Here is a 13,798-nt window from a genome sequence, read left to right as displayed (position 1 = left end):
GTGCATGTATGCAGAAATATATTTTAGTAAGATCTGTTCTCTCAGAGGCTAAGCTCAAGTGCAATATTTACACCAGTGTTTCTCCATGAATGTCTGCACAATCACTCAGCAATTGCAAGGCTTCATAAGCCACCCATTCTGTAACCTGGGGACTAAGTGAAAGCAATAATGAGAGAACACTTTCCATATCTTGGGAAAAGATGAAGTTGTAATGATTACCATGAAAGGAAAAGATCTTTTGTGACCTTTTTCTTCAGAGATATATGTAATTTCCAAAAACAAGAAACACCATCTCAATTCATTCTGAAAAATCAGGTGCTGTGACATACTAAATCATACTTTTTAGTGAAAGAAAATATATGACAAAGTCTGTTTTTATGACTTGTCAGTACATACTTAAGAAACAATTTTGAAAAAAAAAAAAGCCATTCTCCCAAACAAAAAAAGTACTAGTTCAGATTAGATACAAAATATCAATATATAATTTTATGTAACTACACTGGAGCAAGCTTTGCAAAATTCTAAAAACTACCTTGACAATTGAGATTAAAAAAATTAAATAAATTGCTTGTGTGTGCAATTAAGTTTCTACTTGAGGATTAGATTGTGTCATCTGAACTCATGAGAATGTCTGTCTTTGTGAGTGAATTTCCCTTGAGATGACACTTGTGGGAGGGATCTCTTTCCTCCTGGATTGCAAATGAATCTGTCCAAGAATGTTCCTGGGCACTGTGTTCCAGCTGGCCCCAAAAGGACAGTGTCCATGCTGGGCAACTCCTTTAACCTCTAAAAGAAGGAGCTGCTGGCAAGCTGACTTTTGGAAATGGCTCCTGAAATGTGGTAGGAAATAGCTTGGGAGAATACTTTTTGGCACCTAACTCACACAGGCAAAGTCTTAACGCTTCAGTAGCGTGGGCAATTGCAATCCATCGTCCAGGAACATTTCCACCTACTGTCTGATTTAGAGTACAGAGGTGGCCAGAAACACTCTTGCACACTTTCAGGCTTTGTACTGCAGTTGGGTGTGTGCTGAAGAGAACAGGTCAGGCACAGCCCTGATGGAAAGTTCACCTTTTGTACCGTAACCCATGCCTCCTTCCAGCCACACTTCAGAATAACACACACAGTCTTTTTTTCCACTTGGGATGAAAGAATCTGAGGAGAGCCTTCATCCCCAAGAACAGTATTGAGAGTAGTAGGCACTGGGCAGTTAAAATAACCTTCACACGTCGCTAGTGTGTTTTTTGTGGTTTTTTTTTTTTTTTTTTCAAGTAACGGTATTATGGGATCCTCATGCACTACTTTTAAAGAATGACACAATGTTTCTCCAAAAAAGAAAAGACACTGAGGCACAAAAACATATACATGATAAACAACTGCATAATCTCTATCTACAGAGCAGCAGAGGTAGAAGATAGTAAACCGACTGGTGAAAGGTACAATGCATTCAATGAGTTCAGCAAGAAGGCAAGGATGCTCCTGCTTCACCTTGCTATTTAATGCAGCTGCACTTAAAGATTAAGTTCACAAAGTGAATTCTTGGTCCCTTAACTGCTGTACTTATATATTTCATACTGCCATATACTTTGGGGGAGTGACTGTGAGGGGGGTGGGGAGAGAGGGAAGGGAATCACAAAACAGCAATCCATCAAATTAGCACTCTGTCTTCAATAATTAAACAAAATATATAAATAAAATGACCCAAAGCAAATAAAACTATTTCACAATTTCCTCCTCTTTGCAATGCTTTATGAAAGGGAAATGAGAGGGAAGAAAAACTCTTGACTTCATGCATTTGACAGTTTGTGATAAACCAACTTTTATATGTGTCTTACAAGAAGCAACACTTTAAGTAAATCAGTAATTAATGAAACTGCACTACAGAGGACGCTGACAAAGGTCTGAGTTGATTTTGAGACCTAAAGCGAAACTGTGTCTAATTATAGTAACAGTTTTAGCATAACCAATTAGTGCAATTTACTTACAGTGCAACTAATTTCGAAACACAGCTTGCTATAGCCCTGATGTTTGCATTCATTTCTGTGGTAAGTTTGGTCATTTAAAGATTTTCCATTCTGGTGTGGTTTTTTGAAGCACACTTTGAGAGCATCAACACATACTTTCATCATTAAACAGAAGAACAACAACACGATTTATGACTCATTCATATACAATGCTTCTAGATCAAAATAAAGTGACAGTAAAAAAGTAAAAAACTCCCATTGCCCAAGGGGCTCTCTATGTCTGTAAGTTGGTGATTCTTCCTAACACACCCTTGTGTACTGGCTCAGACTCTCCAAATGAAACTTTTGCAACTCCTAAATGGCACCAAGTGCTATCTCTTGTAACATATCTCAGGCGCACCAAGTGGTTTGGTAATTACACAGCAGTCTTTCAGCAAAGCAGAGCTCCTCTGATTATGCAGTTCCTTACCTTTTTGAAACAGATTATCTCCCTTGGCAAGACCATTTTAAAATGTAACTTAAACCCCCAAGTATTAAAATATCCATAAATAATCCTACATAATAGCAGACTACATTGTCAAAGCTTCTGATTATTGGTAACTTCTACTGAAATGGGAACCAACCCATTTTAGTCTAGCAATTTGAACATTTTAGCCCTAAGCTTTTGTAATCAGCATTCACATTGAAGTCAGAGAAAAAAAAAAAAAAGTTTATTACACCACACGTAAAGAGAAACTTGAGATATGTAGCACAGCCTCTGATGCTTTCTCCCAAGGCTGAAAACACTGATCCCACTCTGTTCCAAACAAAATCATTGCTACTCCTGTCCAAAAGCAACTACATTGGCTCTCTACTGAACAATCCCTGTGGCAGAGGAACAGCAGCAGTTCATGCTTCTAATGGAGCAACACCTCTTCCTCTTTAACCTGAAGCACAGTGCCAGTGAGTTAAAACAAAGACACATAAAGCCTTCTTGAGTAATAAAATTCATACCAAAACAATGAAAATAAGATTTTTCTGAAGTAGTGGATTCAAATGTCACGTGAATGGAAAAAAACCTTTTATATCACCAAAAATGCAGGAAAAATTACGTGCAGCAAGTTAATCAGTTCTTTGACCTTGTCCTAAACTTTCAGGTATAGAATACTAATGAGAATAGCATGTTTCATCCTTGTCTTTCCCCTTTTGTTCTATAAGTGGCAATAATGTATTATGTATTATGACTAGGAAAGGTCAAAGAAAGGGATAGGGACCAGAAAGAATACATGTGAAGAGAAATAACACAAAGGGATTTCCACAGATTGAAACATGAAATATTTTTTAATTGAAAAGTACTATATATATTTGCACTTTATATGCACGTGTTTTTTGAGTCAAACTGTCCTGACTTCAAAGAGACATTATTTTTTATTTCTAAGATTCCAGTTTAAAATCAGATTGCATAAAGAGGAAAACACCCAAGTATTTTCATTGTTAAGGATTTGGTGCACTTTGTCACCTGCAATCCCACATCTGTTGTGCTGTCTACCTGCAATCCCAGCATGTAATTTATTTAAGATGACCCAACAAGACAAATGCTGACATTTTCAGCAAGACATCTATTCAATACTAATCTTACAGACGCTACTCAATCGAGCGTGCTCTCACATTCAGCCAATTTCTTTCTGGCACTCTGCTCCAGTGACTGATTGAGAAATTAGTCTCAGCAGATGAAATCATTATTACTTGCTGTACCTGCACCCATCTAGGAACATCTGAGACAAGACAGACTGTTCAAACCCATCTTTCCCAACCATTAATTCCTAAAAACGTTCCACTGTAGAACAGAAATGCATTCTGCTCTCTTCCTGCCACCTGAGAACAAGACTTAAGATTTCATTAATTACAAAAATTAATTATTTTGCATTTTACCAAAAGTGAAAATGGTAATACAGGTAATATTATATCTTTAAATGCTGGGAGTTTAGTAAGAAAGTGTAAAAAATCTATTATGTTAATCATCACAGCAACTTAACTATTTCACTTCTGCACTTGGAGAATTTTTGGCTTTTGAAGACTGATTTGGTAAATCTGTTGAATGTAAATACTCACCTGAATATTATCTCAAATCCTTTAGGAACACATTTTATTTCCATCCAAAGCACTGTTTATTCTCTACTTAAATCTGAATCTCTTTTCCTTTTTTTTCCCCTATTTTATACTGCTATGATCCCTATCTCAAAAAAAATAAAAAAAATATAATCAAGTTTCAAACCAATAAAGAGCAAAGAAAGAAAAGAAGATCCTGAGGATATTAATAGAGGAATTTCTAAATGTTTCTAACTTTTATGTATTTATTTGTAGCTTACATCATACAGAAAAATAATTTGAAAAAATGCTATTCATTTCCATCGTTACTGGTGTCAACTCTCAGTTTGATCCTGCAAATCTCTATACCTTAAACAAACCTTAAGGAATCTCTAAGTGAACAGATCAAAACTCTAAAGCAGCAGCACAACAAATGGAGCAATAATAAAGGTTTTGCTCTCTCTCACGACTTCCTAGCAGTCTAAAATTAAAGTCCTATATGATGTATATCAAGCATGACTTTCATGGTTATTCTAAAACCTGTGCATGGAAAATTTTCCTTACTTGGACCTCCGCTTTCCTATCTCAAAGGATAAAGTAGGCATGCCCTAATAACATTATCTCAATCCATTTGAAAAGCCCTCTTAATTCTTATTAAAACAATCTAATCTGCTTGAGGCAAGATTTTGGTTTTATTTAGAATACTAAACCTTATCTAATTAAGTGCAATATTAGGATGTTAACTAATATACACAAGCTTTTAAGAGTCCAGTGGGCACAAACATCAATCCATACTAACTGAAGCCTGGACCCCAGTGCCATAGTTAGCCCAACAGGCCACACTTCCCTACATCCCTGCTCCCAAGAGTCATACATCCTGCCCAATTTCTGGTAATGGTCTTACCTGGGGTGGATGGGACCCACTATTTTATCCTCATTAAGAACCAAGTGGAAGGTCACAACCATTGCTCAGTGTTCAAACCAGTTCTAATTTCACTGCCAACAAGAAGATGGTTTTCCTTTTCCCTGAGAACCTAACTAGGCAGACAGAGAACTTACTATACTGCAAAAAGAAAACACATCCACAATTTTAGTATTGGACTTTAGCTGGTAGGCCTTTTGAGTTGCACCCATTTTGCTGCGCTGCTCAGCCATCCCAGTTTCTCAGTTTTACTTTCAGCTTTCTGTGGAGTTATCTTCAACTGAAACATAAATCACTGAAAAGACTGGGCTTGCCTTCAGTTTTGTCAAGTTCATCAGTCCACTGATGTATTTACTGAAATCAGTGGGACTTGGGGCTTCCAAGATAGAGCCTAAAGATTCTCCTAATGTTTGTTTTAATCAGCAAGACTAGCCCAGGACAGTTTAAGCATAAGCACCTAATCTAATTCAAGAACTACATTCAGTGAATGGAAACACATGATGGTTATTAACCCCTTCAAGAACAAAATTGCTAAAACCCCCCATAATTAAATAATAAAAATCTCTGTTTATCAGCAGCCAAGCACAATCTCACATATACAGTCCACTACTCAGTTACAGTATACTGATGTGCTTTAAATATGGACAAACTACTCATGTAACATAAGCTACCCTCTTTCTGGCAAATTCCACTCAGAAAGCTAAATATATACTGTTCGTCTTTGTATACCAGAGTATCCAGCCAGCTGGTGCAGAAAGTAAACCAGCTTACATTTTTCACCAGAGAGGTAAGGAAAAAAAAAAAAAAAGAGTAAGAGAACAAGCACTTTTTAATTTCACTTGATGATTGATAACCAATATGCACAAACACACAGTGTAAGATTTCTGAGTCCTACAGACCTATGTAAAATCATCCAAACACCAGACCCGAGATGAAAATTAAGGGGCAAAAAGACAGAACATTTACTCAATGCTCTGGTTTTCAACTTTTAGTGAGTTCTTAATTTATTAGTAATAACTTGTTTATCTTGGAGGGGCTTCAGAAAAGGCTGGGAGACTTTTTTTAAGCATCAGCTTAAAAATACTTACAACTATTCTTAAATGCCAGCTTAAGAAATGTATAAATAAAATTGAACATTAAGACCTCTAAACTTGGAGAGACATGCTCAGAACAGGAAATGATAGTTTGTTAATAAAGAAAGGTAAATCATTCTCTAGGCTTCCGGTGGGAAACTTGGCAGGGAAAGGATTTTGACCTCAGTGGAAGGTAACTGCCACAAATGACAAATCAAGCAACTTTCTTCTTACAAGTGAGGCAAATGTTTGACATAAGGCTGGACTGCATTCAGATCTATCATTCCCTGTGGCATACTCTTCTAACTTTAACAAATAATCCTGCAAGCTTTTTGCATTGACAGTATTAATTACATTTTTTTCCTCCTCTCTCTCACTGAGTAAAGCCATGCAAGCCTAACATTTCTCGTGAATGATTACTTATTTCCTATTTGAAGCACAAAAGCTCATCACTTATAGAATAGGTCAAGCTTTCAGTGCCTATTAGTCCTAGTCTGGAATGAATTAATGCATCTTCCTATGTTCATTTTCCTTTTCTCTTGTAGGAACAGTATATGGGACATTTGTGGAAAGGAAGGGAGCAAAAATCCTGCACTGTTTTCAGGTAAAGAAGTCAACAAGAAGAAAAGAATACACTTAAAAATCTCATTTTGGTTTCACATTAGGCTCACTGTGACTATAGCACTGTGAAGTTTGCAATTGTAAGTATCAATTCTTCCACCTCAGAACAATAAATGGGAAAAAATGACAAGTAGCCCAGTTTAATTTCAAACGTTAATATATTTTCTATTTTATAGTGAACATATGCATCATTCACCCCTTATTTGCAGCAACTATGACGTCCTCATAAAAAGGGGTGACATTTGTAAGATGCCTCTTAAAATAAATATTTCTTTTTATAAAATAATAAAACTTCAAATAAATATTCTTTACACTAAACAATATGTTGAAAAAATTAGAAAATAAAGGCTGAATTTTACTGTAACTGTACAATATACATGAAGTCCAAAGGGAAATCAAAGTCTTGTAATAGAAGGTTTCCGTAAGACAAAATACAATCTAAAAACATACTGATTGATTCACATTCTTCCGAATGTACAACATATTAGTATAATATTTTGTGACTGTGCCATGTCTTATGACAGCACTTACTTTTCACAGTTGAAAATATTATTGTATATACAAAAATATAGCACATTATCTCTGGCAGAAAACAATGAAAAAAAAAGGAGTCATTTGCTAATTTACAAATTTTGCAAGTACTATTCACAAACAATAGAGTTGCCTAGGAGTGTCTGTGTTGCTTTAGCTTATGCAATATGTGGGTCACAATGTACTGCATCCCTTTTTTTCCCCTGTATGCCACTAGCTGGATTCTAACAAGCGTATCAGTTAAGATGGCACACACACAGAAAAGCATTTCACTGCAAACAGCAAAGTACATCCCCAACCCTTCTACTACAGTGCCAAGACCATAGCTGCTTAGTTGGTTGCATATGTACGTTAAAATAATAATCCTTGTTACTTTAGTATTTCTGTCTAGCGATGCTATGTTGGCTTTTCAAAGTTCCTGGGGGGTACGCTGGGAACTTTGCAGCAAACGGTGTTGGAGTGTTTGCAGCGGCACCCAGGCCGATTTACCCGGTCGTAACAGCCCTGGCACAGCTTAAGGCAACCCTTGGCTGGTAGGTAACACCACAAGCAAGGCAGAAAGAGGGACACTACACCCATGGCGGACCACCTAGTGCAGCAATGTGACTGACTGCAGGAGCAGGGGTTGTCAGCACAGTTGTCCTCGTCATCATTAGAGCAGTGATAGAAGAGGCCCTTCACACAGCAAACACAAGTCCCATAATCAACCACGTTCTGGGCTGAGCAAAGACACTGCTTGTCACAGATCCAGCATGAGGGCAGGGTCCTTGGATAAGTGCACTCCTTACACTTACACTTTCCACAGTCCTCACACCTGTAGCTGTGCGCTCCCAAGTCTTCTTTGCTCAGTGGCTTCAGCTCACTTGGCTTGAGCTCAGACTTGGGCTGCATCCGGACTATCCCATCAGCAACTGGCCCCGAAGATGATCCCAGAAGTCTCTGCTCTGAGGAATTACTGCTCGTACTGGTCCTCGTACTGCTCCGTGAGCCCGTGCTGACTGTGCTGATGGACCGGGACAGAGGCGCTCGAGGAGATGCGTGCGTTTGCGTGTGCTGGATCCGGCTAACATGGCGATGCTCAGGCAAGCCGTGGGGCCTTTCATTTTTGGGTTGGGCTGTTACCCGAGGAGAAGACTTGACCCCTGGCCGTGGAGCCACCGTAGGTCCCTCTGTGTATTCATTAGTGTTTCGGATGGCTCTGATCTGGTCCAAGGACAAGACGTGGACCTGCTGCATCAGGACATCCCGCAGGTCGGGCTCCCCGTGCGGCCGCCCACTGTCACGCCGAGCCTGTAGTAAGGGCTGCGACCCACTGCCGTGCTGAGTCTCCATCAGTGCCCAGAAGCTTGCTCACCCCGCCAGGCTTAGAACACATCTGAAATCCTGGAGCAAAAAAGAGAGGATTCACTATTGAAACACATCTCATGCTCTCTCCAGCAGTTTTTCAAGCCTGCAGGACCCCACAGCACCACAGACAATCAAGTAATGCATCAGCCATTAAATAAAGCAGTCACGTCTGGGACAAGCACTGGCACCGGTCAGCTGAGTGACCAAATTCCCTTGGCCTGTTCTGCCTACTGCTGTGGAGAGCTTTAAGAATCCCTAGGAGTCTTTCCTAGGACCATGCAACTTAACTTGTGGCTCTGGAAAGTCTAGGTATTACTCCTGCTGACTGAGGCTTCTCAGGCCATCTTCTGGTTAGACCATGGCCTTTAAAGTGATTACATTTCAGCCACTTGAAGTGACACTTCTTTTCACATCAGGCTACTGAAAACCTTATACTAAAAAAAAAAAAAAAACAAAAACAAACTATCCTGCAAGTATTTAGCAAGTGTAATGTGACCTGCTGATGACAGACATATAATTCTCCAATTTTGTTTTAAACTGGATAATATTTTGGTAGGCTAGTCTCTTTACACATTAAACTTTACATGATGTAAATAGGAAATTTTAGTTTAATACCAATGGTCCCAAGAAAAACACTAAATAGCAATAAAATGTTTGAGGTTAGACATTAAATGAGTTAGTGCTACCAAAAACTTCAACAGCACAAGTAAAAATATCTCTCTCCAGTATTTTAGTGTGTGTCATACTGGTGCACACCACTGTGATTGTTATTTTAAGGCTCAAAACTACAAAAGCAATGTTACCACAGTTGTTTGGTTGTTGTTTTCTTTTTATGTGTAAAAAATTCCATAGACTACATTTCAAATTGTAAATATTATCAAGAGTGGCTTGTGGGATAGAGGCATGCATAACAGAATCAAATAATGCCAGCATCCAAGACGTCTACTTGATTGTGAATATTACTTGAAAGGATTGTTAACTACAAAGTAGAAATGCAGACTATAGAATTTAAATGAAAAGCCAGTAAAAGACACAGAAGATGAGAACCTGTAAATAACTTCCACACTCAAATATGCGCAAGTTTCAAATACTGCCCTGTAAATTAGTTAATATTTGTTTTGCCTTTATCATATCTTAAAGTGGCTCCAAAATCCAATTACCTATACAAAAATCCAGAACAATATTCTACAATTAAAACCCAAGCAGGAACCAAACTTCTTACAAGGACCACACAATGTCTTCAATTATACCTAGAAAGAGCACCATAGTGTTACTCTGTACACATCAGTTACCAACAATAATACTGTACTGCAGAATAGTAAAATATAGCCAAACAGTTTAACAAAGAGTATCTCAAGACACAGTCTTTATTCTAACACCAATGCAAAACATTTAACCTTTTAACTCCTGGCTCCCCTGCTTCAAGTGTTTTTTTTTCGTAAAAAAAAAATAAATACATATAGACAAATCTCTAACTCTTAAGAGTGATCACTTATTTTAAATATTGCTAAATCCTGGTTTTGGACACAGGATGTATGTTACGGTGCTCCTTCTCCCCCCTTCCCGTCCATATCCCCCCCAAAAAGTCTCGCAAACTTAAACTTGGCTTGAAGTATTGCTTACACTTTTTTTTTCTTTCAAATTAAAACCTCTGCCACGCCAAAAGTTTCAACCAACAGCCTAAGTAGATGTTCACCTCCTCTGAAACTATCTGGAGATAGGAAATAATAGAAAATAAAATGCTTTCCCGACTCTAGAGAGAAATTGGCAGCCCTATGTCTCCTCCGCGTCCAGGCATCCCCGGGCCCCGGGCAGCCTGGAGGGTACGCCGGCTCAGCCCCTGCCTCTCCAGAAATGACAACCCACTGCAAAAGCAAAGCTGACCCTGACCTGAAGGCGCTTCAGACGACCCCGGGATCGGTGTCGGAGCCCCCCTCAGACGCCAAGGTGGGAGCTGGAGAAGCAGCCTCCGGCCCCCGCTTCCCTCCCCGCCTCCAGCTCCGCCTCGGGCGGGGGGCGCGCAGCAGGTGGGAGGCGACAGCCCCTGGCCCGCCGCAGAGTGCAGACAAGCTGGAGATAACCAGGAGACATCCTCCGGGCCGGGAGGTGGGAGGGGGCAGCCGCAGCCGCCTTATCAGAAAGTCAAACCCACGTTTCCTTTCAACTCTTCCCCCCCGCCCTCCCCCAGGAGATGCTAAAGGAGCTTCCCCTCCCGGGAAGTGCCAGGCGCCCTGCAGACGGTTCAGACAACACCTCCGGGACAGCTGGGCAAAAGGCAGATTACCCCCTCTCGCCTTGCCCTAAACACCCATTCAACTTCACAAAGCCAGCCGCTGGAAAAGCTCCTCTTATTTTACGCATATTCTGCAAATTGCCTGACCTTCAGCCCGCCCCGCTCCGCCCCAGCCCGGAGGGACCCGGGAGGCATTTCCAGCGGGGCATCGGGCCGAGCCGGGTGCTCCCCGGGTTTTCTCCCCGTCACAGATCCGCTAACAGGACAGGATGCAAAGAACCAGCACATTTATTTGCAAGCCGACATTTGCCTGGAAATCCTGACGGGAGGGCACACCTCTCCCTCCTCTGACCTAGTCCTTCTCCCCTTTGCATCCGCCAAGAGCCAGAGAAGCAGATTTGCCTTTTTGTGTGTGCATGTGTGTGATAACACGATTCCCCACTTCTAAGAGCCAAAGTCCACTCTCACCGAGCTCAAGTGCCAGGATTGCTAACTTTTCTTTTCTTTCAAACTGGGCTTGGCAAAAGGGTGAGCGAGGGGGACGGGTTTCGCGTTCGGCACATTTGGGGAGGTTTAAAACTCGAGGGGCTTCTTGCCTGCTGTGGAAAAATCCCGTGTACAGCTGGCCGGGGAAGGGCGAAGCCTAAGGGAGAGAAGTCCTCTCTCTGCCCGTGAATTTCTGTTTTGTGGCCGGAGCCTGTGCAAGGCACCCCCACCCCCATTCCCACCGCACACACACCAACCACCTCCTCTTCTTTCAAAGTGCTTTGAAACCCCCATTAAGGGCCGAGTGTGTGATCAGACTATGGATTAGGGCAAAAGGGACTTTACCATCGGGGTGGGGCAAAGTGACACACAAACAGCTTGCTGAAAACACCAGCAGCTTTTTTTATTTTTCTTTTTTCCCCTCTTTTTTAATGGGGGAAGGGGGCTGTCACGAAGTAAACCCACCAAAAAAAAAAAAAAGTAAAAATTATGGCTTTTCCTTCCCCTCCACACATGCTCTCTGCATAGAAGAACCTAGGGAAGGACTTTCCTCGTCTTACAGATCGAATTAATTTCATCGCAGGAGAAGTATCTAAGCTTACACACACGCACGCACACACACGTATATATTTGCACCAGACGTGCACTCACTTCCGAATCGCACGGATCTCCTGACGCCACTAGAGACAGGCGTAAATCCCGCACTGCAAGGAGGGCTGCTCCTTTCCTTCTCCCCCAGGAGCGGGGCACCCCCGGCCCCGGCGCTCGCCAGCCCCGCCGCGCCCTCCCTTCGCCTCCCCCGGGGCTCGTCGGAAACCCACGCGTGCCCGGCGGGGCAGGAGCGCGCAGGACCTCCCGTGCCCGGCCCCCCGCACCAGCAGCAGCAGCACGGAGAACACGGCGGAGCTGTGGCGGCTCCGTGGAGCGCACCCCGGCCCGCCGGCAGCCGCCGCAGCCCTCCGCCCCCCGCGCAGCCTTGCGCAGCCCCGGGCTCCGCGGCGCGGCACGAACGCGGCGCAGCCCGCGGAGCTCCCCCAGCCCTGCCCGGAGAGAAAGCGCTCCGAAATCCCACCTCCAGCTCCTCTCTGAGAAAGGAAGGAGAAGGGAAGGGGGGGAGAGGGAGAACCTGTACGAATGGAAAAGGGATCGGCCTCAAACATTTCCACGAGTTTTCTTGGAGCAACCAAAGGATGGGGGGGGGGGAGGGTGGAGGTTACTGAAAAGCTTGTTTTGCAAAGAAGGAAAAGGCTCTCACCGTGATCGCGGCGCAGCACCAAACCCCTCTCTCTCTTGTATTTTCTTCTTCCTGCGGTTTGCAAATAAATCCAGCCCTAAAGCAAAAAAAAATTCTTTTCCAAACTCTGCTTTAGTCCAACTTGCAAATTAGAGTAAGAATGATCACCACGTTAAAAAAAAAAAAAAGTCCACAGCAAACTTAGGTGCCTCTCCCCAGATCGATTATAAATTCGTGTGTGCGTGTATACACTATAATAATAATCAAAACACCTCTCCGGATCGGGGTGGGTTTTCTTTGCTACTAAAAATCACTTAGTCTTACACACACACACTTTCCTTTTTTTTCCTCAATGAACAGGAGGCCGGATCGCCAACACCAAGTCACTTTTTTTTTTGTTGCTGTTGCAAATTGATCAAGAGGAAAGGGAAAAGCCAAAGAAAACAAAACAAAGTGGATCTAAAATAAAATCCCAGAGCTTTCTTCCACTGAGCTCCTCCAAAAAAGCAGCTTGTGCAATGTAGCCGTTCTGCTGAGAAGCTGCTTGCTGCAGGCTCCTCTCCCCTCTCTCCCTCTTAGCTTTCTCGCTCCCTCTGCGAGCGTGTGTGTTGCAGGCAGTTCTGTGGTTTGCAATCGGGGGGGTGTTTTGGGAGCGCAGCGGATTTGTGGTGGTGGTTGTTGTTGTGTGTTTGGAGGAGGTGGAGGAGGAGGAGGAGGAAGATTTGAGATCTGAGCTGTAGGGGCTCGGCGTTTTTCTGCTCGCTCGCTCTCTCCCTCTCTCTCTTTTTCTTTCCGGAGGAGGTAGGGTGATCTCTCTGCAAAAGCAGCAGTAAATGGCGTCATGTGGATCTGAGGAGGAACAGAGCAGTTGTTGTCCCAGAGGATATATCGCATCCGGTCCCAGCTCATTGGCTCTGCGGGGCTACATTCACTGGCGCTCCCAGCGCCCTGCCAGCACTCAGAGCTGCGGGAGGCATTCAAAAGGGCAGCGCTGCCGCCGCCGAGCCAGCCCGGCTGCCCCGGCCCCGGCCCCGGCCCGTCCGCGGCGCTGCGCGGGGCGAGCGGCAGCCGCGCTCCGGGGCCTGGCCGCAGCCTGTGCTCACGGGAGGCTGCTCCGTGCGCGGTCTCACGCCGCTCGGGGTTGCTTTTGTGCTCGTGTATTTACTCAGAGGCAGGCGGCGATAGGTTTGCAGGGAAGCCGAGGGGAACTCGCTTCTCGCGGGGAGGAAGGCGCGCTCTCCCCGCCGCGGCGGCCGCTCGGGAGACCCGCGTCCGGGTGCTCCCCGTTGCCTCCCACCCGTTTTTCTTAACCGAGTGGAA

General features: G+C 43.2%; 1 protein-coding gene across 2 annotated transcripts; it reads right to left on the bottom strand.

Annotated features, from left to right (window-relative positions):
- Positions 1–6,792: 6,792 nt before the first annotated feature.
- On the bottom strand, positions 6,793–13,298 carry SPRY2 (sprouty RTK signaling antagonist 2). Of its 2 annotated transcripts, none has more exons than XM_064712921.1 (2): positions 12,500–13,298; positions 6,793–8,561 (listed from the first exon to the last, which is right to left on the bottom strand). In XM_064712921.1, exon 2 carries the CDS (start codon positions 8,508–8,510, stop codon positions 7,575–7,577), a length of 936 nt encoding a protein of 311 aa, XP_064568991.1. In that variant the 5' UTR covers positions 8,511–8,561; positions 12,500–13,298; the 3' UTR covers positions 6,793–7,574. The 2 variants fall into 2 exon arrangements, with proteins under 2 accessions (XP_064568991.1, XP_064569001.1); XM_064712931.1 differs by lacking the exon at positions 12,500–13,298 and adding an exon at positions 10,416–10,539.
- Between the last annotated feature and the right edge of the window lie 500 nt (positions 13,299–13,798).

This window comes from Zonotrichia leucophrys, chromosome 1, assembly GCF_028769735.1.
Source record: "Zonotrichia leucophrys gambelii isolate GWCS_2022_RI chromosome 1, RI_Zleu_2.0, whole genome shotgun sequence".
In the NCBI taxonomy this organism is placed as follows: Eukaryota; Metazoa; Chordata; class Aves; order Passeriformes; family Passerellidae; genus Zonotrichia; species Zonotrichia leucophrys.
This window is presented reverse-complemented; position numbering and strand designations above follow the sequence as displayed.

What these genes read in the sequence shown, in the direction of transcription:
- SPRY2 (XM_064712921.1), bottom strand. Translation starts at nt 8,510, where the DNA reads ATGGAGACTCAGCACGGCAGTGGGTCGCAGCCCTTACTACAGGCTCGG.